Here is a 27,808-nt window from a genome sequence, read left to right on the forward strand (position 1 = left end):
CAGCTGTGTGTTGCCTCTGTCTGTAGGACAGCTTGGACCAGTGTTTTAATGCTGTAATGCATTGTTTCTGGAACAAACCATCACATTTGTCATCCATGGGACAGGGGAACCAACCCTAGGAGATGGTTGCAGGCGATCTGCTCAGGGAAAGAAGGCGCTGCTTGGGCAGTGCAGGGGGACATGATTTGGGGGACAAGTCATGCAGGAGAAGGGGAGGTGTGTTCTAGGGATGCTGATTTTTCAAGCATCACCCATGGAGGAGGAGGAGAAAAGGGGCGGGGTGGGGGGGGGAAGAAAAGGGCTGGTGTGCTTGAGATGAAGCTGAGATGAGTGAGGCCATGTTGTGCACAGGCGAGAAGCTCTGAGCCTCGGAGTGCAGGAGTTGTCTGAGCTAAAATGGCTGCTCCCAAAGCTCAGAGGACTAGGGCAGCTTAGTGAGTCTTAAAGCTTCGGTGACGCAGGGGCTCATATCTCTTGAAAGTGTGATAAACACATTCAGCAGAGCTGTGGCTTTTTTTTAAGGGAAAGAAAGGACTAAGCTTGGGGGATGGGTAGTGAAAACTGGATGATCTGCTTTTCTGTGAAGTGCTCTAAATGCAGGAGTCGTCTGCTCCATGGAAAAATTTGTTTTCAGGTCTAATGGACTGTGCTAAAGGAGACGTGGGGTGGGGCTTCACTCACTGCTGTAATTTGATCCAGAGCAGATAGCAACCTCTTCCACACAATTTGGTCTGGTGCTTGCACATAAAAGCTGGAGTATCTCGATTCTTGTAACTTTGTTAGCTGAAAAGAAGCTTCTGCAGCGTTCATTTTCTTGATTGGTGGTGGGAGGGAGTGGGGGGAGAGAAAGGACACAGTGCAGCCCGCAAAGTAATGTAGGTAAATATGTGGAGAGCCTCTGTGCTCAAACTGTCCAGAATTTGACCTGCTAGAAGTTTATTTTAGCAGGCTATCTGAAGAAGCATTCTTTCATATAAAAATCCTGATGTATTACCCTGTCTCGTTTCGGTGCCCTCATGTGTTGGAGCATTCTCCTTGCTGTGGAAGTAGCTTCACACTCCACATACAATAAACACATGGAATTTGTTGGTGTTTCAGGCTGCCCTTTTGTCTTGAACATCTGAATGTTCAGTTTGTCATCCTTTCCCAGCAATGGAAGCTTAAAGAACTAATTCTTGTATTAACATAGGAAGGTTGCTCTCATGCCTAAATACTGCACAGTGTAGCGGTGTCAAAGTCTTTTGTCCTGCTTGTGCTTTGTTTCTTCTTTCATTCTTGGCAGCATATAAACACATAGTGGTCACAAGCTGAACCACCACACTTCATGTTACCATATCTTACATTGCATTGTTCTTCAAGGTATGCAAGGCTGTGGGATAAATCAAGGAAGTCATGATGTCTCTTGAGTCATTGGAACTCCTCTTTTCTTTGTACTTTTTCAGCATTCCTGTTCTTATTGCTGACCTTTCCTTCCTCCAACCGTCTCCATCCCCCAGACTGCTAAGGTCATTTCCGCAGAATAAACTAAAAAGAAATTGTAGACATTTAACAACAATTGGAGATGCCTCTACAAAGCTTGGTGGAAGTAGAGCAGAGTGAAGCATTCTACCTTGGGCTCATGTGGCTGCATCTCACCTTGCAGTTATGTCTAGATTTTCCACAACATCAGGACTGATAGGATGTTAAGAAGAAAGGCAGGTTTCTTCCTGTAAAGGCTTTTGGTCTATGGTAGTGAACCAGGCAGGACTTGGCAACTTCCAAGAAGTTGAGTTGGTTATGAGTTGGTCTCATAAGATTGTGAGTTTCAGTGCATGACTGGGAGTAATGGGCTCTTTCTCTAGCATATGTATTATGGTCTTAAAAGAGACAAAATTCTGAACAATAACCATATCCTTTGTAATGGAAAAGTCAAGAGGGCAAAGGCCATTAAATCAATAGTCACTTGTCAGAAAGTTGACTCTAGAGTTGAGTGAACAACTTGTGAGCTACCTAGATAGGATTTCATGTAAATCTGAATTTATGTCTCTTAATATGGTAAGCAAAGGTTGAGTTTTACATCACAGTATTTGTGGAATCTCTGGAAATCACAGAGTCATCACAAATTTGGTATTACCTATTTTCAGGATTTGTTGCGATAGCATTGGCGTGGAATATGTCTCCTTATTTTCTTCTTTCCCTGTTTTTCTTGCAGAATTTTCTAATGTAAAAGATCATCCCTGAACCATGGAGGTGCTGCAGTGTGATGGCTGCGATTTTCGAGCTCCATCTTATGAAGACCTAAAAGCTCACATTCAGGATGTTCACACTGCCTTTCTGCAGCCAACAGATGTCTCTGAGGAAAGCCCTAGCCAGCCAAGGACTGGTTCCATGAATGCTAGCAACCAGACTGAGGTTGAATTTTCTTCTGTAAAGGATGAATTTACAATTGCAGATGAAATAACAGGTAAGTCTCAACTCTAAGGCTGACCTCAACTCTTAAGATTTCAACTCGAACTCTCTATTTTACATGTGTCTTGTGTCAGTATGTTTTAGTTTAGTTTGAAAAACTCATGTTATCTTTATTGCTATGTCAGCAAAGCAGATGTCTAGCCTCAGAGCCATGTTGGTTCTGACCATGGATTTTCTATAAATGCAAGCATGGAGGATGGTTTTATTTCCCAGCTGCTTTTCATGTAGTTCTTAATACTGCTTTTTGTTTTCATATTTTTGGGTTGTTCTTCATTACCATGAACCACCTCAAAATTTGCAACTTTATTAGGGTACTAGGTTTATTTTATTCTTTTTCCAAGAAGATTACTTTGGAAATTACCTATCTCAAACTGTATACCACAGTTTGTACATAATGTACAAATTATGCATAATAGTAATTTTTATGATCATTGCCAGATCTGTAGATCTCACCATAAGTAAGTGAGGGAATCCTGGTGTGATTATTATCTATTGAGGATGTGGTTGCATTCTTATGCATACAGGGTGGGTGGAGAAGAAGCCTTTTTATTTGGTTTACTTTATTAACATACACACCTTAATTCTCATTTTAGGGCAAAATGCAGCAAGTCAGATGGGGACTGGAAGTTACTATAGCCAGAGCCAGGCTTATTATGGTCAGCACGTGGCTCCAAATCCTAAACCAACCAACAAGTTTTTCCAGTGCAAGTTCTGTGTGCGTTACTTCCGTTCCAAAAATCTCCTCATAGAGCACACACGCAAGGTTCATGGAGCACAGGCTGGGGGGGCCTCAGTGGGGCCACCAACAGCTAGTTCCCTAAATTACAGCATCATGATGCACGAAGGGTTTGGCAAAGTTTTCAGTTGCCAGTTCTGCACCTACAAGTCACCCAGGCGCGCAAGGATTATTAAACACCAGAAAATGTATCACAAAAACAACTTGAAAGAGACTTCAACTCCTCCTACTGCTGCTGCTGCTGTGTCTGAATCAACATCTGCTTCTGTGCCAGTGCAGGAACCCTGCAAGGAGCTGCCTGCAGAGGTGGTGGAGCGGAGCATTTTGGAATCCATGGTCAAGCCCCTGACAAAGTCTAGGGGCAACTTTTGTTGTGAATGGTGCAGCTACCAGACACCTCGAAGGGAGCGCTGGTGTGACCACATGATGAAGAAGCACCGTAGCATGGTAAAAATATTGTCAAGCCTGAGGCAGCAACAAGATGGAACCAGTGCACCTGATGTACAGAGTAAGAGTGCCCAGAATGCCTCTCCAAACTCTAATTATATGTCCATGAATACAACAGGACGTGAGATGTCGAATGCTAATGTCTCAAACTTCAGGAGCTCTGTGGGCAATTCCCTTATCAGGCCCAACTCTTCTACATCTTCCAAGTTTTCTTCTGTGTCTTACCCTCAAATGAAGCCTAAGTCACCTCACAACTCGGGCATGGTTAATTTGTCTGACAGATCCCGCTATGGAATTGCTGATATGACAAATTCTTCTGCTGACCTGGAAACAAGCAGTATGCTAAATGACTCCAGCTCAGATGAAGAGCTAAATGAAATGGACAGCGAGAATGGATTGAACTCCATGGATCACCAGACCTCAGGAATGTCTGCAGAGCAGCTGATGGGATCTGATGGCAATAAACTATTGGAAACAAAGGGAATTCCCTTTAGAAGGTATATGAACAGGTTTCAGTGTCCTTTTTGCCCTTTCCTGACAATGCACCGCCGAAGCATTTCCCGTCACATTGAGAACATCCACCTGTCTGGTAAGACAGCTGTGTACAAGTGTGATGAATGCCCTTTCACCTGCAAGAGTTCATTAAAGCTTGGTGCCCACAAGCAATGTCACACAGGAACAACGTCAGACTGGGACACTATGAACTCTCAGACTGAAAGCATCGCCTCTTCTTTGAACGACAGCACAATGTCTTACGAGAGTGGAAATATAAATGGCAGGAAGTCAGCTGGGATGATGGAACCAGTGCAGCCACAGCAGCAACAGCAACAACAGCAATCACCCCAGCCCCATTCACAGCATCCATACAAGTGCACAATGTGCAACTATTCCACCACGACTTTGAAAGGCCTAAGAGTTCATCAGCAGCACAAGCATTCATTCTGTGACAACTTGCCAAAATATGATGGGCCTCCATCAAACACACCACAAGAAAGTGAGGCAGATGCTCATCCCTCTGCCAGCACAGTAAAGAAGAGCCAGACCTCCATCCTTGGGCTCTCATCTAAAAATAACTTTGTGGCGAAAGCCCCTCGGAAAGTGTCAAATGACTTCCCTTTAGATCTGTCACCAGTGAAAAAGAGAACTAGAATTGATGAAATAGCAAGCAACCTGCAGAGCAAGATCAGCCAAAACAAACAGCAAGAAGATGCTGTGATTAATGTAGAGGATGATGAGGAAGAGGAGGAGGACAATGAGGTGGAGATAGAAGTGGAGTTAGACAGAGAAGAAGAGCAAACAGAACCAATGATAGATGTTTCCAGTTCTTATGCACCCCAACAAATGTGGGGCAGAGAGGCTAATGATTCCCAGAAGGAAGCAAACTTTAGAACCATGCAGCATGACTACAATTCCACCAATGGAGCAGAGATTGAGCTCACTTTATCTGAAGACGAGGAAGACTATTACTCTTCTGTCAGCATGAAAGACCATCAGAGCCCTAATGCCTCTGTTCTGGGTAGCCAGTCGAACATATATGGTACTGATCAGAACAATGAGAATTCAGAGTTTAATGACTCTGGCAGACTTTACTATTGTAAACACTGTGATTTCAGCAACAAATCTGCCAGGAGTGTTAGCACCCACTACCAGCGGATGCATCCCTATATTAAATTCAGCTTTAGGTATATCCTGGATCCCAATGATCACAGCGCAGTATACCGATGTCTTGAGTGCTACATTGACTACACAAATTTTGAAGACCTGCAGCAGCATTATGGAGAGCATCATCCTGAAGCTATGAATGTACTGAACTTTGATCATTCTGATCTGATCTACCGCTGCCGCTTCTGCTCTTATACAAGCCCGAATGTTAGAAGCCTGATGCCACATTACCAAAGAATGCATCCCACAGTGAAAATTAACAATGCAATGATATTTTCAAGCTATGTTGTTGAGCAGCAAGAAGGGTTGAACACCGAGTCTCAGACACTGAGAGAGATCTTGAATTCTGCTCCAAAAACTATGGCAACTTCCACCCCCGTGGCTCGCGGGGCTGGTGTGCCAGCTGGTTTTAACAAAAGTGCCGCCAAGAGTTTTAGTCCTGAATGTGAAAATCAGAAGGAACTTTCAGTCAATAGTGTGGTTGTTTATGACTGTGACGTGTGTTCATTTGCAAGCCCTAACATGCATTCAGTTCTGGTGCATTACCAGAAAAAGCACCCTGAAGAAAAAGCGTCATATTTCAGAATTCAGAAGACTATGCGTGTAGTCTCTGTTGAGAGGGGCTCTGCCCTGGCTCAGATGTCTTTTGAGTTGGGAACACCTATTTCCCCAAAATTGCCCAACTTGGGTTCTCCACCTCCACCACCACCCCCCCCAGACCTCTCTACTGAACTCTACTATTGCAAACACTGTTCATACAGCAACCGTTCAGTTGTTGGGGTGCTTGTCCACTACCAGAAAAGGCACCCAGAGATAAAGGTCACTGCCAAATATATCAGACAGGCACCCCCCACTGCAGCTATGATGAGGGCTGGTGAATTGCCACCTGGTATTCAAAGGCCACCAATGTCAATGCAGCAGTTGAGCCGAGGTGGAACTGAGACGTCTGTGAATCCTCCTGAGAATGAAATGTTCTTCTGCCAACACTGTGATTATGGAAATCGGACAGTGAAAGGTGTGCTCATTCATTACCAAAAGAAGCACCGGGACTTCAAAGCTAACGCAGATGTGATCAGGCAGCATACAGCCACTATTAGAAGCCTTTGTGATCGCAGCCAGAAGAAATCACCTGGCAGCATGCCTGCTCACACCTCCAGCACTGAACGGGACAAGTCAAAGCTGAGAGCCCTCAAATGCAGGCAGTGTAGCTATACAACACCTTACTTCTATGCATTGAGGAAGCATATTAAGAAAGACCACCCGACTCTGAAGGCCACAGTCACATCTATTCTGAGATGGGCATTTTTGGATGGCTTGATAGAAGCTGGTTATCACTGTGAATGGTGCATTTATTCACACACAGAGCCAAGCGGTTTACTTGTGCATTACCAAAGGAGACATCCTGAGCATTACGTTGACTATACGTATATGGCAACTAAACTCTGGGCGGGTCCTGATCCTTCCCCTCCTGCTCTAGTGATGCCAACAGAGATAAAGACCTATAAATGCAGAGACTGCATTTTTGAAGCATCTTCCATCTGGGACATTACTAATCACTACCAAGCATTTCACCCTTGGGCCATGAATGGAGATGAATCTGTGTTGTTGGATATCATTAAGGAGAAAGATGCTGCAGAGAAATGCATCCCACAGCCTGATGAAGCTGGGATCAGGATGGATGCTGAAGACCAGATAACAACATCACAAATTGATCAGGATGCAGAGTGTGTAGAGGATCCCAGCCTTTCCCAGGAAAAAACTGTCCAGCTGGCTTCTGCGAACCCTGCCATCTCCTCCACTCCATATCAGTGTACAGTTTGCCAGTCTGAGTACAATAACTTGCATGGCCTCCTGACACATTATGGCAAAAAACATCCTGGCATGAAAGTGAAAGCTGCGGACTTTGCTCAGGATATAGACATTAACCCAGGGGCTGTATATAAATGCAGACATTGCCCATACATTAATACACGTATTCATGGCGTTCTCACACACTACCAGAAACGACATCCATCAATAAAGGTCACTGCTGAAGATTTTGTGCATGATGTGGAGCAGTCAACTGATATTGCTCAGAATGATGTGGAAGAGACAAGTAGGATTTTCAAGCAAGGCTATGGTGCTTATCGGTGCAAACTCTGCCCTTACACCCATGGAACACTAGAGAAGCTGAAAATTCACTATGAAAAATACCACAATCAGCCTGAGTTTGATGTTTTTGCCCAGTCACCACCAAAGGTGTCTGCCTCAGTGGAGCCAGACCTGGTGACTGAAATCAAGGCCTCACCAGAAATTGCTGCTGAGGATCTTGGAGAAGTATCTATGTCAGGACCTCATTTCTCTAGTTCTCATTTGGTGTCTCACACAGTTTTCCGGTGTCAGCTCTGCAAATACTTCTGTTCCACCAGAAAGGGGATAGCTAGGCACTACCGCATTAAACATAACAATGTCCGGGCACAGCCAGAGGGCAAAAACAACCTCTTCAAATGTGCCTTATGTTCATACACCAACCCTATCCGCAAAGGGCTTGCGGCACACTACCAGAAAAGACATGACATTGATGCTTACTACACTCACTGCTTAGCAGCCTCCAGGACGGTTAGCGACAAACCCAATAAAGTGATCATTCCATCTCCTCCCAAGGATGACACTCCTCAGTTAAGTGAGGAGCTGAGGAGGGCTGTAGAGAAGAAGAAATGCTCGCTTTGTTCCTTTCAGTCCTTCAGCAAAAAAGGTATTGTCTCTCACTACATGAAGCGTCACCCTGGTGTCTTCCCTAAGAAGCAGCACGCGAGCAAGCTGGGGGGTTACTTCACTGCTGTCTATGCCGATGAGCATGAAAAGCCAACCCCAGTTGAGGAGAGGAGTGACTTTGAAAAGCCTGAGGTGGAGACTGAGGCTCAGGAAATTGAGTGGCTTCCCTTCAGGTGCATAAAATGTTTCAAGCTGTCCTTCAGCACTGCAGAGTTGCTGTGCATGCATTACACCGACCACCACAGCAAGGATTTGAAGAGGGACTTCACCATACTGGGAAGCGGCACGCGCTCCCAGAACCCTGTCTACCAGTGCAAGCACTGTGATATGAAGTTGCACAGCACGGCAGAGCTGACCGCACACTTGAATGGTCACAACGAGGAATTCCAGAAGCGTGCCAAACGTCAGGAGAGGAGGAAGCAGCTTTTGAGCAAGCAGAAATATGCAGATGGTGCTTTTGCAGATTTCAAACAAGAAAGGGTAAGGATCTGTGTGTCTGGTCTGTTTCCCTGCTCCCAACTCTCTGCCAGGGAGCCCGCTACTGCCTGCTTGCATGTTCTTTTTGACAGCCAAATGACCACAGGCTAATGAATGACTCAGCATGCCAGTAAGCTCCATAAGTCAATTACACATTCTGCTTTAATTTCCTCATCCATCCTCCACATCTCCCTAGGTTCTGACTTGCTCCTTCCTACCGCTTTCTTCAGTATTTTCTTTACCTTCTTTCCTTCCTCTCAGCCTTCTGGAAGGCCATCTGTATCTGACAAGTTAACTTGTTCTTTTGTGGCAAGGCTGCTGTGTACTTTGTTGCAAATTCTTTGCAAAATGTAGCATCTCCCTCTTCAGCATGCTTCTGAAAAACGCATCAGTTTCCTTCTCAATCTTCTCTCTTAGTTGTTTCTCTGATTGAGCACTCAGTGTTAACAGGACGTGAATCTGTCTGGTGGCTGAAGATTTGGGCAGGTGTCTCACAAGCAGAGGACCAAATTGTGTTCTTTTTCTTACCTGCTTACCCCGTTCTGCTTCAGTTTGAAATATACTTGCTGTGGAAAAGCTCTGCAGAGCTGTTGGGGAAGTTCTGGTGTCATGGAAGAGCACAGTTTCAGGCCAAAATGAACGGTCTTGTAGAGGACCACTGTTAAGCAGAAATTGCACAGATGTCTTGTATATTTATTCTGGAGGCATTTAAAGATGTCAACAAAAACTAACCTTTGCAGTTCTGCAAAACAAGACATATGTACATTAAGTGTAATTTCCCTTCAGGTGTAAAACCTGGCCTGTGTTCCTAAAAATGAGGTAACAAAGCATAGTCCAGTGACTTATGCTTGTGTACTCAAACAGGCTTTTGGACACCTGGAAGAGGTTTCAAAACTTAAGGAGAGGAAGGTGGTTGGCTACAAATGCAAATTCTGTGTGGAAGTCCATCCAACACTTCGAGCCATCTGTAATCACCTCCGAAAGCATGTCCAGTATGGGAATGTCTCTTCTGTGTCAGCTACGGTAAAGGTAAGAATTGTAAAAAGGTGACTGAAGGTGACTGCAACTTCTTACACTGTTAAAATAAAGGGGTTGTTGAAAACCGGTGGAGGGGGCTTGTGAAGTTGAATGGGTTATGAACTGAATATTCCAGTTCAGCATGATATTTTAATCTAACACTAAGTTTCTGAAGTGCATTTGGTTTATTTAAAGATGTTTTAACTTCTTTCCATTCTTGATCCAGGGGAATGAAGACTATTTAATTCTTATTTTTTCTCAGCCATTCTTTTCAGATGTCGTTGATGACCAAAAGACTTGGTTTATGAGCAGGAGGCTTTCTTTATTTCTCTCATCTATGCTGGGTTACTTTTCTGCTTAGTTAAACCCTAAAAGAGCTGCTTGGGGTTTTTTTGTTTGAGGTTTTTTTTTTGTGTGTTTTTTTGTTTGTTTGGGTTTTTGTTGTTGTTTGGTTTTGTTTGTTTGGTTTTGGGTGGTGTTTTTTTTTTTGTTTCTTTTTGTTTGTTTTTGGGGGTTTTTTTGTTTGGTTTTTTTTTTTTTTTAATAAGAAGGGGAAGTGTGCATATACATTTACACACTGGCTCCAAACAAAATATTTGGTGGTCAGCTGAGCCAGTGCTCCTGCTCAGGTGATCTGTGGACCTATTCAGGTGGTCTGATGTACATGTGTTGTTCCTTTCTCCCTGTGGAAGGAGATGACTTCTAGGACATCTCAAGGATAGTCCATTCTCCACAGCCTGGTTTCCAGGATATTAGCAGGGGTAGTGAAAGTGCAATAAGGCTGTCAGAACTGGCTGTATATTCCTCCTCATTCTGCAATGGGCTTTTGGCAAAGACTCTTGCTGCCTGACTAAAGGTGCTTCTTTGGCAGCAGCGTCTGCTTGTTGTGAGGGAGCCAAGTCCTTCATAACCTAACTTATCCTATCTGAGAAACTTTTCATTGCCCTATCACTGATCTTCCTTTACCTTACCCAGTATACTGACAGATTCAGACACTTCCCTCTTAACAGAACATTTACTCTTCTCCTTGCTTCTCAAGCAAGTTTTACATAGAGTCAGTGCATTCTTTTGAATAAATGGAAGTTTTGCAGTAGGGAACAAAAGCTCAAATCCATGGCCAAAAGAGTATGATGGAAATACTCTTGTAGGCTGTTGAAGTCGCTGCAAAAATGGATGCTCAGGTTAGAAAAGAGAAAGGAAAGTTAGTAAAAACAAAAAAAACAGACTTGTTCTGTTTGCTTTTTATTTTTAAAGAGAAACTAGTGTCTTAGAGTACTGACTTTTTTATTGTTTGACACTGATGGACAAAGTCTACTATAAACTAGACTATAGTACTAGTCTGCAGAGTAGCAACACTGTAAGCTAGAGCAAAATAAACTAAAATGAACTTGCTCTATATCTTTCTAATTGTTATTTGTTCAAGTTTAGAAGATTCATATCAGGACTATTGAAAGCTGGTTCAGTTTCTTGTATTTTTTCATTATCTAACTCAAATTTATGAAGGAGTGAGATTTATTTTTTTATGTATGCATGTATGTATATAATAGTTGTAATAACATTTTTTTCTCCCAGAAGTAAGCCTTTTTTTTCTAGAAAGCCATTGATGTGGAGTTTGTGTAGGGATATACTTAGAAAAATAACGCAGTGGGAAGCCTAGGCATTATAATGAACACCTGGGAAAGACTGAGAGGCAGAAGGGAGAAAGAATTGATGGCTTTGGGGGGGTATGTGTTTTTTAGCAGGAAGCTGAAGATTCTTCAAACACAACTTTGATGGAGGGTTTTGAGGGAGCCAAAGACCCTGGCATTATGGAATTTACAGAAGCTGAATTTGGAGCATCCTTGGACGATGAAACCAGGCCTGGGGGCTACCACTGCAGCCAGTGTGACCGGGTTTTGATGTCTATGCAGGGTCTGCGATCTCACGAGAGGAGTCACTTGGCTCTGGCCATGTTTACCCGGGAAGACAAGTACAGCTGCCAGTATTGCTCCTTTGTCTCTGCTTTCAGGCACAAGTAAGTTGCTTTTAATTTTGTTTTCAAAAGAAGTACAAACTAGCACTGCTGTTTTGTAGGTTGACACTGAAGAAGAGAGCAATCAACTTGATCTTGAGCAACACTTTTCTCAGCATTTAGGTATTTTCCATGCTGCAAAATCTTTGGCCATAATGAGTGGCTATTTATAAAAGGTTGCATCTTTGTATCTTCTTGAATTTATTTAAGCCATTTTTTTTTTGCATGTAGGGTAAAAGCATCCGAGCAAAACAGTAAGACTTCTTTCAGTAGGCAAACAGTGAAGCCCACCACTTATGCAACCTTGTCAAATATGAGAGTTAATAAGTTTTTAAGAAGAAGAGGAAAGTATTTTCCTTGTTAATCTTTCATGTTTAAGGAACTTCTGCTGCACATAATGACCTTGTTTATAACTACTGTAACTCTTTGATGATTGAGTTTTCATTTCTAATATTAAGTAACTGTCATAAACTTACCTTAAAATTAGATTTTTTACAAAAATTTCTTAATTATGGTGTGCAATTTCAATTACAAATATTTCAAGTTCACAGCAGTGCGGTATACTAATGACTTCTTAAGCCTGTTTCCTTGTCTGATATAGCACATGGAAAATACATAATCATCATTAATGGTCACCTTTTTTGTGGTTCATTTCCTCAAGACTGGCTTTGCCTTAAGCAAGGTAGCGTTAAAAATTATTGAAATCATAATCATATATATGGCATACCTCCCCCCAAATGGAGTTTGTGGCAAATTTTCTATTAGCATCTTGGACTGACTCACAGGTATATGTTTTCTCTAATTTTATGGGGAGAGAGCATCTTTTTTACTGTTTTAAGAAAAGAGAGATCCAGGTGCTCATTTGATGTAGGCATTCATAGCACTGTCCGTAGCGCTCTTAAATTTGGTGAAGATGTCACTGGATTGCAGTCAAAGGCATGTGGGAGAGAAAGCATGATAAAAAGCATTTTTTGAATTTTAAAAAGCATTTGCCTTATGTTAAAAAGTAAGATTCCTACTGGTTTTTGTAGCATCATTGCAAGTTGATGCCACAGTTTGGTCTGCCTTGTTGAAAAGGACCATGGGGTTGAACAGCCAACAGTAAGAAAGGGACTAGAGAAAGACTTGGCACTACTGGGAGTATCCCATCCTGCTTTGGCACGTCTCACAGTGGAGGATGTCCCTACCTCACATAGCTTACAATACCTTCTACTTGCCTAGTAAATGCTTCCAACATCAAACTTGCATTCAGTTTGGTCGCTAGTCACTGTATTTCCTACTTAGAAAGTGAATAAAGTCATGTCTTACAGGTAGGTAAGTCAGAAACTGGTGGATTGCAGGGAAGAACTCTAGAAGTATCACTTAGCTTGATAATAGGTATTGTTACTGTTGTTGAAATTGTCTGCTTTATATCTTATATTTGTGTCTGATGCAGTTACTCTTTTGGGAAGTGAAGTCTGAAAGAAACCAAATCAAATGTTTAAGTAGCTTACTGTTCTCCCAGATCTGACCAAGACTTTAAAATCTGCCTTTGGAAGAATTTTTCTTACAAAGTATGTGGATGTGAATATAGTTTTAATTATTATTGTGTAGAATACCTTAAGGTATATATTTAGAATAACTTGATATGTATTATATACATCTTTGGAAGTCTGCTTTAATTCTTAAGTAAGCTCATGCTTTTTCAGCTATTTAAAAGAGGTTTTGTTCTCTGAAGTATTCACTGCAAGTGTTCAGTGTCTTATTTAGGAGACTTCTTATCTCATATATCTCAGAAAGCTTTACGTCTGATCTTGCCACAAACTCCATCCCAGATTTCTATTAAATTGTATTTGTATGAAGTGGTCCTGTGAGAAGTGGCAAAATAATTTTTTATTATTTTTTTGTCATCAGATCTTTCAGTACACAGACTTCAGTGTCAGCTCTCATAAACAAGTATTTTCTGGCTCAGACTCTTGTCAGTGTGGAACTAAAGATCCCATGACTATCTTGTGTAGTGTGAGAGGGCTGGAACAACTGCCACTTGATCTACGTGTTGATATTCAGTAAAAAAGAAACAAGACAATTTAGGGAAAATAAAAGGAAATATGCATGAAATACATCTAGAATTAAGGTGTCAGGTGGGGGGTTGTTTTGGCAAACTGCCACTCGTCCACTGTGCTGTAACTCTCCTGCTTTTGTTCCATCGCCATGCACAAGATGACTCAAACTAAGACTAGATCTCAAAGAAGAGGCTCTGCTGGAAATGTTTACAACTACCTGCCTGCCACCTGGAGACTCTGAATTCATGGCTGTCAGCCACAGTGTAGGAACAGCAGAGCTCTGCAGGACTCACTCAGAATGAATTTGGTTTTCTGTTAGAAAATTTGGAAAACATCTTTTTTTCCCTTCTGAACTTTACTGAGCTGTTACAAGAAACTGTGGAGAGAGAGCAGGTTCTGATCACCCCCCATTATTCAGGCTGTCTGTAGCTTCCATTTTCCCTGAAGAAAGTGGAGGCTGGCCTTTGCCACCTCTTCATCTCTGTTGAGATCCATGCAGAATCTCCCACACTGTTGCCTCTGTTGAAACTCTGCTACCTTTTAATCCTGGAACTCATCAACTGCAGCCTGCTGGCACCCTCCCCAGAGCATGATCTCTAATCTGCTTTTGCTGCTGTAACCCAAAGAAGGCTTCCTCACTAAAGCTGGTCAAAAATATTCTTCCCCCCATCAACAGAACAAAAGGGGACATATTTTTACAAAAATGTTTACCAGGAGAAAATTCTGTAATGACATTTTTACTGTTCTCATCTGTTTCTTGTTTCTTCAACTGGTCCTTCGAGTCTGGATCAAGTACAATTTAATTTATACTAATCTAGTGCTATAAGTTTAAGTGGCTTGCTTTATGTATAACAGAATTGGTGTCAGCTCTGCTCCTTTTCTTCAGATTAGATTCTGCTTTATTCTATAAGCAGACCTATTGAATTTTAAGAGAGAGTATGAGAAATGATAGTTGACTCTGGCCTGCCTTTTATTTAATTTATTACTGCTGTTAAGTGTTTTACTGTGCATCTGAAGGAATAGTTGAAATTATTTACTCTTTTCTGTTTCCCCTCTTCTGTGTTTCTCTTTTCAAGTCTGGATCGTCATATGCAGACCCATCATGGACACCATAAGCCGTTCCGTTGCAAATTGTGCCCATTCAAGTCATCTTACAATAGCCGCCTGAAAACTCATATACTCAAGGCTCATGCTGGTAAGTTTTATCTCTCAGTTTTGCAGAGCAGCAGCTGAAATGGCCCATGTATTCTTGTTGCTGATCAGAGATGCTGATTTGAGCCACGTGTTTTGTCACCAAAGTTGGGTAAGCTTTCCAAAGTCAAGTCAGTATTGGCCAGCCTACACATCTGTTGGAATCAGTGGCAGTTTGGATAATGTTTTTGGAAGGACAAGAATTTATAACAGTGATGAGTACTTCAAGAACTTAATTTTTCTATTTTCTGTTAATGTGGGTTTTTTCTTATTATTATTTCGGCTTGTTTCCAAAAGAATTTAATCAGTCCGCTTATACCGTTGGTGTTTTAACAGATTGGTAGTGAGTTTTGCTCCACTATGTTTGTTTTTATGTTTGTGCTTTAGGCAACTCTGGGGAAAGGACTGTGTATTACACCTTGGTTTTGGTGGAGTTTTATGCTAGCTTTCATGTTAAAATCAAACACTGCAAACTTTGGGCATCAGGTCTGTCTGGAGCAGACAGAGAATGGCATGATTCCATTATCGTACATGGAAATTTGTCTTGCAAATCTCTGTATTGCAAGACAAATAGACACACTTCTGCTAAACAGGAAACAGAAAGCTGATGTGTCATACAGGATAGATCATCTCAAAGTGTTGCACCTTTGATAATTAAGAAGTTCAAAACTCAGAACTTCCTCAGCTTTATTCCATGGCCTTAGACTCTTGGCACCATCGTGCATCACGCGTTGAAAGGTTATCAGAAGATTGAGTCACTGGCTCCACAAAGATGCAGCTGACACAGTTGCATCTTTGTGGTTAAAAGGACAAAAAAATCAACCCTCAAACCACAGTCCAAACATGCACTCTGATGCAAATAACAGAATATTGACCAATCTAAACACCTGAAAACAAGCCCAGTTGTTAAAATGTTGCACGGAGAAACTCCTGGAACAGATGACAAAAGGGCTAGATGTATGTTCCTGTCTTTATTATTTGTTTACACTTTGTCATATACTCAGGTTGGGGTGGAGGAGGAAGGTGGGCAAATGGGGAGAAAAGGCAGGAGAATTTATGTCTGTCTGCTGGGGAAAAAAAAAAAAAGAAGAAAAGTAATTGTCACCATTGATCCAAAGGCACTTTTCATCTACAAAAATGTAGGAGGGATTGATGGTCGCTTGTACTTTTTTTCCTGTATTGATTTCAGATTTCACAGAGATTGTGCCAGGACCCTTTTCTGTACTTAGGTGGGTATTGTGGATTAGCTTAATTTTTGCCAATCTCCTGTTGTATTGGGGGTCATGGCATTCTGTCCCTTCTAGGAAATGCAACTGTATGCAGCGGTTCCAGTTTACAGTTCCACATCCTGTACAGAGGTGACATGGTTCTTTATCTTTGCCAAACATAAGATAATGTTTTCTTTATGCTAATGTGCAGTGGGGCTACTTTGTGTTACCTTGTTTGAACCTTCCAGAATTTTAAAGTTAAAGTTATCATGCAACTAATATTTACTTCACACTCCTCTTCATGTAAGTCTTTGATTTATTTATTATGAATTCATGCTCTTGAACTTGGTTAGTGGACATGCCTCAAAGGACCATGTTTCTCAATGTGCAAGAGCACAGTTTAATGGTTTTCTAGATAGTGCTTGCACAATTACTTGTGTAACAAGGTTTCCGAAGGCTTATGGCCTGTTTCTGTCTCAGTCCATTACTACCATTTCACATCACAGACAAGTTGCTTGTATGTTTTTCAGGCAAAGCTTTGTTTTGTTGTGTTTTGAATCAATCCTTCAGAAATATATACTACTGAATAAATATGTTATGAAGACTTTCCCTCAGACTCCCCAGTTTTTCAATAACACAGTGATTCTCTGAACCTCTCTTTTGTGACCAATTTTTGGTCTCTTGTCAATCATCTAATTATCAGCTTATTTAGAAGCAGAATTTTTCTGAAGTCTCCTGGAGATTTTTAAAATTCAGGAAAATCCAGAATCCTGAAGTACCTTACTCAGTCTGCCTTTCCCTTATTTTCTGGGGATTTATGAAAATTCAGTACACTATAAAATGCATTCTTGCCTAACAGCTGGTACTACTCAGTGTTTCTGGCATTTGTTTTTCATCAAGTATGTGCCATCTCCTTTGGCATGGAGCAGAAGAGTTTACAGCATCTCTAAATGGGCTATCTGTTGTTTTAATCTGATTTTTTTACCTTTTGTTTTTTAAATTATATTTTTTGAAGGTCTTTTGTTAGGATTTTCTAGTGTCCTTGCTTCATTAGTAATGACACTGGATACCCTGCCTGCACAAATGGATGACTGTAAGACAGAGCCCTGCTCTGTTTCTGTGTAATCTGGAACATAATGCTTGGAGTGCATTTTGGGTGTTGAGACACACTACATACAGTTTTTAGATTTGTTTGTATGTATGCATATTAACCATTCTATAAAATCCAAAACTAGCAGTCAAAGAAGTGGAGAAGGCTTCTGTAAAGCCAAACTGTAGCATTTCTTCTGCAATCAAACACATCCTTTCATGCCGATGTCCACCTAAACTGATATGGCTGAATAGTGGGTATATTTATTAGTTGTGTCTAGACTGCTTAATATGTAAACATCCTCTATTTGTTCTAATGTCTTGTGGTGCTTTAAAATTAACGGTTGGTGCCTACTGTCATACAGGACTCTCTTGTATGGACAAACTATGAAGGTCTATATCAGTATCTCACAGTATCTTATACTTTGAAGTTTCTTTTGTCCTTATGTTATCCTGATCCATTGAGCAACTTGGTTTATGTTATATACAAAAAATGTTTTGTTTCTATTTGTAAAAAGTTAATATATAACCGATATGCAGCTGAGGAATGCCATTGAAAGGACATGGGGGAATCTCTTGTTTCATCATTTCAGATTGAATGACCTGTACTTTTTCAGCTGTACCAAAAGAAGGCTTTTAGGAGATGGTATTTTGTCTCCATGATTAGCATAGCTTTTTTGGAAGAAGGAGCGGGAGTTATTTTTATGAAGGACTGCTATTAGGTTGCTGATCTTTTCAGGTGTGCTTACTCTGACTTGCTGCAATACATGTATTTTCACATTCTCTTTTTGTTCACTTATTTCCAGTGCTGAAAACAATGCTGTTTGAGAAACTTGTTTGTTGAATGTGTTGAGAGATGGAAAACATGTTCTGCTTCATTCATTACCAGAACTCTTGTTCTTCTGTTACTACTCATGAATATTTCACTCCTGTATTAGTTTTGGCACTTTATGTACAACTCATACGTGGTCAGTGTTACTCTTGTACATGGAAGTGGAACTTCCAAAACAATAACTTGGCACCTGTATAATATCACATTGTTTGTGTTGGGACAGTTTCACTTGGTGTTCCAATTGCCTCCATGCTTAACGCAAAACAAATCTTGTCTCAGGATTTGTTTCCTCTTGTTTGCTGTCTCTGGCTTGGAGTGTATTCAAAATTAAGTTCACTACTGTTCATTACTTCTGTTCTTTCACTTCTTTTAGTGCTTTTTCATAACACACTTTCACATAGCTTCACAGATATGCACTGTTCTTGGTATTACCATGTTTACTCCTTGTAGTAAACCAACCTTGACCTGATTACCAGTTCTTTGAAGATTACTGCTAAGATTACTGCTGCTTAATGTCAGGTTTTTCATTAGGAAAATGCGACCTTCCCAAATGTAAATTCCGACACCCCTTCCCCCCGCTTTTTTTTATTTTTTCATAGGGACCTTTGTTAGCATTTTGGAGTGTCCTTCTTGCTTCATTAATAATGACGTTGGATGTGCTGCATGCAGAAACTGATGACTTCACCCCCTCTAGTTGCTATGCTCCCAAAGAAATTTGGAAGTGCTATAGCCAAGTGACTCCATTTTCATCCCAGAGTCTGTTTTCTTCTCATACCACGCAACACAGGCATGCTTAGAGTCTGGTCTCTGTTATTTGGCATCAGTCACTTTACAAGGATCTGCAGATGTCTGCTTGGGTCCAAAGCAGGTGTCTACCCACGTACTCCAGAATGCTCCAACAAGGAGATGCGCATAGCTTGTTCTCTTTGGGATCAGTCTTTTGCTGAAGAATCCATGGGAGTTTCACTGCCAAGTTCAGTAAGAGAAGTATGGGGGCCCCATTTTGTTTCTTTTGTGAGCTGATGACTTGCCTGTATTTCGCTCACCCAGGTGAACATGCCTACAAATGTTCCTCCTGCTCATTTTCCACCATGACAATCAGCCAGCTGAAAGAGCACTCCTTGAAAGTGCATGGGAAAGCACTGACCCTACCAAGACCCCGCATTGTCAACCTTGCAGCCTCACACGCCCATCACACCTCCAAGAACCACACTCCAGCTGAAGAAGTGGAGGACTCTAATGGTAAGAGGTGCCTCAAAACAAGAATTTTAATTGTCTAAGGTGCCACTTAATACTTTTATTGCAAAAAAAAATACAGCAGACAGATTGCCCAAAGAGCAGATTCATTTGATCATCAAGAAAATAGAGAAGTTGCATCAAAGACAAGAGTAAACATGGTATTGTAGGAAGTGACCTGCTTTAGATCCTCACCAGTTCATACTACTTGTCAACTTGTCCTGTCACCAGTTGACTTTGAAGTATGTCAGTGCTGGCTTTGCTTCTTAGCAGAGATTTAAATTGTAGAAAATTTTCAAAGGCAGAATTTCTATTGATAGCCAGTGGGAAAGGGATCATCTAATTCCCTCCATGCTCCTGAAAAACACCCCTTTATCTTGTTAGTAGAGTACTTCAGTGAAACCACATGATTAATCTTAAAATGTGAACCTGTAATGATAGTAAAAGTAATCATTCTTCTTGTCCTTGCTACAGGGGACACCAAATGTGCCTTCAGATATTAAACTGCATCTGCAGGAAGGAGACTCAGAACCATTTTCTTTTCCGCGCTCTCTTTGAAAGCTGTTAGTCTCCTTTTGCTGTGGGTTATGCAGAAGATACTTGGAACACAGCAGAAGGAAGGAACACTGTTAATAGTGGATATGCACGCTCATAGAAAAGGTGTTACATGGTATCACAGCAAGCTTTAAGCCTTTTTAAGTGGTAACTTATTAGACATGTTTGGGGTGATGTTTTCTGCCAATTAAGAAAAGAGCTAGTCTTTGGGGACAAAAAAACTTCCTGGATGAGTTGCATTGACATAGGAGGAGAACATAGGTGACTATAGATGTGAGTTTCAGACCTGCAGATGTTCAAGACACTAGGTGGATGGAGGGCATATTAGAGGAAGGAAAACAAATACCTTTTTTCTTGAACTTTGGAACGTTCTGAAGGTTTTTTTGTTGCTGCTGTTTTGCTTAGGTTACTGGCAAACTGAGGATGCGAGGTAAATATTATCAGTAATCATTTTGTAGCATTTTTGGCCTCCCATCTTCCTTTCTTCCCCTTCTCACCAGAAACTGTGTGAATTGAGAAAGAGTGAAAGATAAAAAATAAGTTCAGAAAATGGCAGGAAGGAATTAAAAGAAAAAAAAAAAATCAGCATAGAAATGCTTTATTGAAGAGAGACGTGAATAATATTTTTGTGGTTCAGCAAGTCATTTCTCGGGTCAGAATTAGAATCTTACAAAAAGATTTTGACCAGCTGCTTTCACAGTACCTTTTGTCAAAGGGTTGTCTGGAACAGTACAATGAAGACTTACTAACTGAGCTTGTATTTTTGCTAATGCTAGCTTTAACTAATCCATCAAGCACAGTACCTCTTGTGATGTATTTTGCTGGTCTTTTATTGCTTTTTTTCTTTTAAAATGTTCCATTACTGACTAAGAAGAATAATTTTCAGGGTCTGTCCTAGTCTTTCTGCATGTTGGCAATCTTTTAACAGCAGTAGTGTGCTAAAAGATAGAGAAGGAGACAATATTTGAATTTGGGAAGGCTGGTTTATTTATTCTTTCTTTCCCTTTTTTTTTTTCTTTTTTTACTTATCCCAGAAGCTCAAATTCATGATTAATGGAGTTAAAATTCAAGTACAGAACTCTGTAGAACATAATTTTACAGCATTTAAGGAACTCTTCCTAAAAATACATAAAATTATGACTCTGTTAACAAAAGCATTTCATCAGATTGACTCTGTTACCTAGATCTGTATTGCAGCCTGAAACCAAGGCAGAAATTGTCCCAGTTAGCTTGATCATCTTTAAACAGGGTTAATGGTTAAGTCACTTTGACAATAATAGAAGCCACCCACTGGGGAGCTAGTCAGAAGAGTACAGGTGTTACAATATTCATGTTAACATTTTCAACCTTACTTAAGGAAGGAATAAGCTCTTTCAAGTAATTTTTTTACATTAGGAAGTTGGCCATAGATCAGGTTAATGATTGGTGCTCTCACAACATCATTACTTATTTTTGGGTTTTAGAAGGAAATAAATCAACATCTCTGTGGCCTAGGCGTGCAAGTTACAGGTGATGTATAGGTCTAGATAAAAGACTGGTTTCAATAATAGAAAATGCAGGTTTGTTTGATGGGCACTATTATGTCTAGCTGGAGCCAATTATAAGTGGGGCTCACATAATGTAGCGTAGTTGGATTTTGCATGTGTTAGTGTGTACAAATAACCTTCAGCACAGGCTGTGATCAAGTTAACTCACTGGGGATGCAAAATTGAATTATGGCTGAGGTGAAAGACAAAAGGCTATGTCACATTGTTATGAATTTGATTTTTAGGTTGGTAGGTATAGAGCAGGCTAGTGTAATTGAAATGGTTGCAGAAGAGTTCTGTTCTTGTCTGCAGATGAATATTGTAGTTGGAGTAGGAAATAGAGCAGGATGACTTGGGGAGATTTGAGGAGCTAGAACTCACCTTGCCACTTGTCGAGCCCTGTAAAAAGAGAGAAAAGGGAAAAGGGTACCGAATTGTAATAGGGAGCACATGTCTGAATAGAACTGTTCTGGGACAACAGCCCAGTGGAACTTCTGGTGATGCTTTTTTTTTCCCTGCAGAAAATGTTTCCTGAGGGGTCTTTCTTAGAATATGTCTTTTGTTCTTTTAGATTGATCTATTCATTAAAACATGTGAATATATTTAAATTTCTGTGAGTCGTCTCTTTTAGTTCTGTGTTAGTAGCAGCAAGTATATCTGAAGTGTTTAACTGTGTATCTTGGAGATGTTTTGGTTGCTTGATACCCTTTTTATGGAAGTGAAGTTAAAGAAGAATGGGTGCTGAACATTTTAGATGGGCCCATCACTGGCAACTACATTGTTGTTAGAAAGCATAATAACTACTTCAGTGCTTGTATGTATGCATCTCTCAGCACAGTAGTGTAAGGTATTTGTGTCAGTCTCTGTGAGTCAGCAGAGAATACCTTCTTACAGAGAAGGCACTTCTTACATGGAAAATGGTGTAAGAGAAATAATTGGAAAATGCTGCTTTTTTTATCCTACTTCTCTTTGAGTGTTAAGCAATACTTGGCAAGTAAGGAACCTGTTTTCAGTGTATCCCAATATAATTAGACTCAAAGCACTTGTTTTTTGAGGGGGTGACGATGATGTCTTTTTTTGGGGGGTGTTTTACAAACAGCCACATAAAACAGCGAATATTAATCACAAGTGCAACTTGTCTCTCTTTTGCGTATCAGAAAGGCACTGAATGTTTTGTGGTGTCCAACTCTTGTTGAGATGATAAGGCTGCCATTGTGGTAAAATGTTCTTTTTGCTGTCCCAATAGCTTACAGGTATTTTTCTTCTTGCAAAAAAGAAATGGTGGTGTTTGACTATTTGCATTTGTATAGTTGGCTTGTTTGTCTGTTTGGATTTACTTATTTGCCCTTTACACTGAAATGTGGCTGAACACTTTTGATAATTTACTTATACAGTAAAAATGCGGTGTAAATTGAAGTATCACAAACTGCTAGAAGGATTGAGTGAATCCCTTAACAAGATGTCCTTTCACAGTCTTCATGAGAATCAGAACTTCTATTCATGTTAATCTCTGCTCAGAAGGGTTTTATGGATTTACTGATGATACTGTCATCCTGTGGGCCAGTATGTGTCACAGATAAGGGTTTCCACTGTTGTGCTGTGCAGGGTCAGCTCTGTTCCTGATGGCTTGAGTGCAAGAGAATGGAATCCCACAATCCATTGTCCAGGCATAACATAAGAAGACTACTGTCTCTTCCAATAAGGAGGAGATGGAAGCAAAGCGAAGACACAAAATTTACATGACTGAACACTAGAAAACAGGAATAGAAGCAACAGTCATTATATGCAAAATGATAATCAGTTAAGGAGAAAGTACATGGCCACAGACACTGTTTGTGTAATTCCTGGTGTTACACGTTTGCTTGTATTCAAGGCCTGTGGAGGTGGTAGACTGCTTTCCTCTTGTAGACTTAGAAATCTATGAGTGCAGCCTATCATCATATAGACCATGAAGCAGAACGACTCAATAGATTGATAAACTGTTTCAGGTTATGACTTCATCCTCATCAAAAACTTCTTGGAAGTGTGTAAAATACTTGCCCTAAATTACTCTTGCTAGTACTACTGCTTTTTTTGAGTCACTCTTTATTTTGTGAAAATAATCCCTTTGGCCTAACTGTATTGTAGAACGAAGTACTATTCTTTAGTCATATGGCTGGCAGATTTGAAGCCTCATAAAACTGTTTGATCATGACTGTGTGCAGTAATTCAAAATAATAGTTTTTTAATGTTACTGATTAAGATTATTAAATTGTCAAAACAGTAAAGTGCAAGTGATAGATTAGACAGACCTGGATGTGGCTTCTGATGTCTTCTCAGTCATGCTGCTATTGTACAAGTTCATTTCCTTTTAGTGGTAACCAGTTATTGAAATGTAGAAAGCAGCACACTTTGTGTATGCCCTTGAAGCTCAATAATGCTTTTCACTGTTGTGCAGACGAAACGGGATCTATCATTAATACCAGTACACATCACAAAACACGTGCAGGGTCAGAACTAGAAGATTTTTTGAGTTTCCCAGTACATGGTATGTCAACATCTTCATTAAATTTAATTACTTGCAGCAGCAAATGTTTTGAAAACTGCTAAGTGAAACACCCAGTGCCCTGTTCCAGCTTTTTCTGAACTTTAGCCTTTGCCAGTGGAAAAGAACTTTGCCTCATGTAGAGACTGAAATATAAATATATCTGCTTGCTTTGCCAGAGCCAGGCTGGGTACAAAACTGCTTGATTAAGTCTTGTTTTCTGGGACTGTTGTTGGAGAACTGTAAATCCCTTCCCCTTTCTGTACACTTTTTCAAAGCGGGTAATGCATAATCGGAATGTGTGTCTTCTGTACTGCTTGACAGATGAAATCCTGAGGCCTGCAGAGTGCCTTTAGGAGGTTTCCTAAAGCAATTTCATGTAGTAGCAGAATGAGAGGAGAACAGAGAGACACAAGGAACCTTTTCAACAAAATCTTCTCAGCTGATGCCAATGAGGCAGGATTGTTAAAGTGATCCACACATCTCCTTTTTCCTTCCTCCTTTCAGAAGAGAATCAAACTTTCCATATGCTCAGTCATACTACCCCTGATTTTTTTTTACTTTTACTTTTTAATCCATACCATAGTTTGTGGCTGACTTGTTTATTTCTATTCATCTGCACTGTTGCTCTTGATTAAGGGATATTCTTTTAACCTTCCAGTCAGGGCAGAAAATTCCTAAGACTGTCCTCTCCACCTTTGGTGCTGGTTCCTCTCACTGTTGCTACTGTGTCTTAGTGTGTTATGGCTATTCATGTTTGGGGAAGACCAGAGGGGTCAGAATCCTCACAGTTCAGAAATCCTGTATTGGAGCAGAATATATTTAGTTTGGGGTTTGAGCTTTTTTCAGGGAGCAGGGTTTGAACCCCACTCTTCTGAAATTTGAGACCCTTTATTTAGCTGTTTTTTAATGGGGGAGGCAGGGAGCCTGTAGTGGCTACAGGGCAAATTCAGGCAAAGCTTCAATCATTAGCTGCTTTAATTGCAAGGTGAGTTGGAAGGATGCAAGATGGTGCTGCACACTGAAGAACAAAAGATGCTTCTGCTTTTGTAGTTACAGTCAGCCTGGCAACTTTTCTCCTGCATCAGATTGGCAGGGACTGGTGGAACAAGTGCAGGGCTTGTTCACCTCCAAGTTTACTGAACAAACTCCTCACTGTTTCAAGGACCTAGGGCACTGGGGATGACCTTGTTCTCAGCAGTTCTCTTCCACTGGTGTATACTTGTTTGGCTTCTGGCCTTTTCCTACAGCATGTTGAGAAGAGTTTTGTGGTTAGTGGAACAGAGGGAGATGTTTATTCTGTCACTGACTGTGCTCAGGGTGGGGACGGGACAACGGGACTCAGCTTGCCGTTCACTGTGCTTTCTTCTGCTCCTGAGTTCTTTGTGCTTGAACTGAATGGGTAATCGCAAAATTGAGATTCAACAGGATGGAGACAGGAACTCATCACCTGGGAGAAGGTTGCTGTCAGTCTTTGTATGGATTTGGCCAGCCTGCTGAGATGTGATTGCTGTGATACTGAAAGACTTGCCTAGGGTGGAGAGAAGACAGAATAAGTTGTTTGGGTAGATCAAGTAGTAAATGAAAGAAGAAACATCTTCTGGATTCCTTCTGGGCAGATGGAAATGATCTGATTGCATCTACAGGGGAAAGAAAGAAGCATATCTAGACTCCTGGTGATTTTTTACCTGAGGTGTTTGCTTTCTTTGGGCTCTGATTTTGTGTGCAGTATAGAGAATGAAGTGGAAGGGATGCTCTCTTAGCTGTCATGTGCTACTGCTGTCCCTGGAATTTGTGATCACTCTATACAGATAAAATAGATTCTATTGCTGTAAAAGGATACATAGCAGGGCTTGACCAATGCTGTGCAAGAGAGCATTTCTGCGAGCTATCATTCCCACATGTCAGTAGCCTTCTTGTATAGGCTAACTGATATTCTCCCTGTCCCCTGAGCCTCCAGTTACTTTCTATTGATCTAAACCCTGCTAGAGGGATTTGGTGCTTGATGAAGAGGTAAAACTCCTTTGCTCATTTTAGCCCTGTTGAAATGGACATATGTCATCATCCTAGTTGATGGCCCAAAGTTTGATGTTTACGTAGCTGGTTTTATTTCTTCTTTAAGGGACATTGTTAATACATTTTGGTACCAGTGCTTAAAAATACTGCCTGAATTGATCTGAGCTCAGAGCTGATGATAGAGATGAGGCTTTTCTGTTGGCAGTAGTAATAAGAAGAAACAGCAGGAGGAGGAGGAAGAGAAGGATGATGTTAAGGTGAATGCTGGAGATCTCCAGAACAAACTGCAAGTTCCTGAGCTCTGTGATTAGAATGGATCCTCAGTACCCATATATCGTCACTGAAATTTTAGGGCCAGTTTTAAAGCAGAATGCAAAAATGTAGCAGTTGATAAAGCTGTATTCTTTTTCCTATTCATTTTAAGCTTAGAGGCAAGTGAGCATTTAGGTGACAGCAGCATATTTATGGCTCTGTGTGTTTATTAATACAAATACGTAAAAGGCCAGAGCAACAGAGAAGGAAATGTGGAGTGCTCCTGAAAAATTAATTGCTCTTGAAAATGAGAAGGAAATCAGGGAGCATGGCAGCAGATTCTCAGCTTGCAATGCCACAGAAAGCAGTGAGTAAACAGGTGAAATAACATGAATGCCAGAGACAGAGAAACATGATGCACTTCCAGGTATCATCTCTGTATTGTAAGAAAAACAGCAATGGGCAAATCAACCTGTGGGGTTAGAAAGCTTTAGTGACTTGGCACTGATGTTGCAAAGGTTGCAAGTGGTAGAGCAGCTACTGAAAGCGCCTAGTTTATAGTGAGAGGGTTGTGGCAGTCTAAACATGACTAATAAGTGACCCAGTCACCAACTTCAAGAAAGCTAAATTGAGTTGAAGGCAAGCAAAAATTTTATTGTGGGGAGGACAGATGAAAAGAAGGGGTAACTAGAAATTAAATGGCTATATGATGTAGTGTTTCTCCACCCTTAAAACCCAACATTTCCAAATCACAGTATTAGCAGAGCAGGGTAATTGGTCAGTGTTCATGACCATGTTGTGCCTGTCTTGAAAGCTAATGCTAGTAGGAATTCCTGGTAGTGCTGGACACTCAAAACCAGGAAGGCATGGGAAGCTCTTGGACTGATACTTTTCTTCTGATAGAAATAATATAGTATAACTTATTTCACCAGTTATGTTACTCTTTCCTCAGTCTTACACAATTCATACTGATTTCCTTTGCATCATCTTACAGAGTATTATAGCCACTCCTTGATCTCAGCTGTGGAGATTCTTCAGTAGGCATCAGTATGAGACTTTCTCTGTGTAATGGAATTCAGATGATAAAATTATTTTTTATTTTCTTCTTCAATGAAATTTATGTTGCTTTGAAATTAGTGTTGATATTAGCGCAAAAGTACTAAGACTGTGAGAGTGGTGAGACACTGGCACAAGTTGCCCAGAGAAGCTGTGGCTGCCCCATCCCCAGCAGTGTTCAAGGCCAGGTTGAACAGGGCTTTCAGCAGCCTGGTCTAGTGGAAGGTTTCCCTGCCCATGGCAGTGGGGTTGGAATTAGATGAGCTTTAACATCCCTTCAAAGCCAAAACGTTCCATGATTCTATGAAAAAGCTGCACAGTGGAACTGACACAGAATGTCAGTTCCATTCCATTCAGAGATAGGTGTGCACATAACTCAAAAGGGAATTCAAAGTTACTAAAAAATATGGATATAGTTTCTCATCTTTTTTGAATAAGCAAGATTACATAGTCCATATACCTTTCTGGTTGCCCTCTTCTGAGCCTTAGATGTACACGTAATATCTTTCTCACAAAAGCTAGTCCAAAATGATCTAAAAAGTGGCCTTTACAGATATTACTGAAAAAAATTCCTCCAACAAGTTTTTTAGATTTAGATTTTTGGTTGGTCAGTTGGTTGGTTGATTGGTGTAAATCCTTTAAATGGCAATTTTATTCTAGGGCTTTACTTTCTTTCCTCTGTGATTACTCTTTCCTTTGGTCTTTTGGAGTGTGTGAACAAGGGCATAA

The 27,808-nt window shown here is 40.8% G+C and overlaps 1 protein-coding gene across 1 annotated transcript in view; it reads left to right on the forward strand.

The window, feature by feature from the left end:
- The first annotated feature begins 2,223 nt into the window (after nt 1-2,223).
- The window catches only part of ZNF462 (zinc finger protein 462), a 31,864-nt gene continuing 6,279 nt past the window's right edge, over nt 2,224-27,808 (forward strand). Inside the window, exons 1-6 of the mRNA XM_010011159.1 lie at nt 2,224-2,443; nt 3,042-8,527; nt 9,389-9,553; nt 11,452-11,555; nt 14,671-14,789; nt 18,965-19,156. Of these exons, the coding sequence (XP_010009461.1) occupies nt 2,224-2,443; nt 3,042-8,527; nt 9,389-9,553; nt 11,452-11,555; nt 14,671-14,789; nt 18,965-19,156 (6,286 nt within the window). The remainder of the gene's footprint in view (nt 2,444-3,041; nt 8,528-9,388; nt 9,554-11,451; nt 11,556-14,670; nt 14,790-18,964; nt 19,157-27,808) is intronic.

Source organism: Nestor notabilis, unplaced genomic scaffold (assembly GCF_000696875.1).
Source record: "Nestor notabilis isolate BGI_N333 unplaced genomic scaffold, ASM69687v1 scaffold9893, whole genome shotgun sequence".
NCBI classification, from domain to species: domain Eukaryota; kingdom Metazoa; phylum Chordata; class Aves; order Psittaciformes; family Psittacidae; genus Nestor; species Nestor notabilis.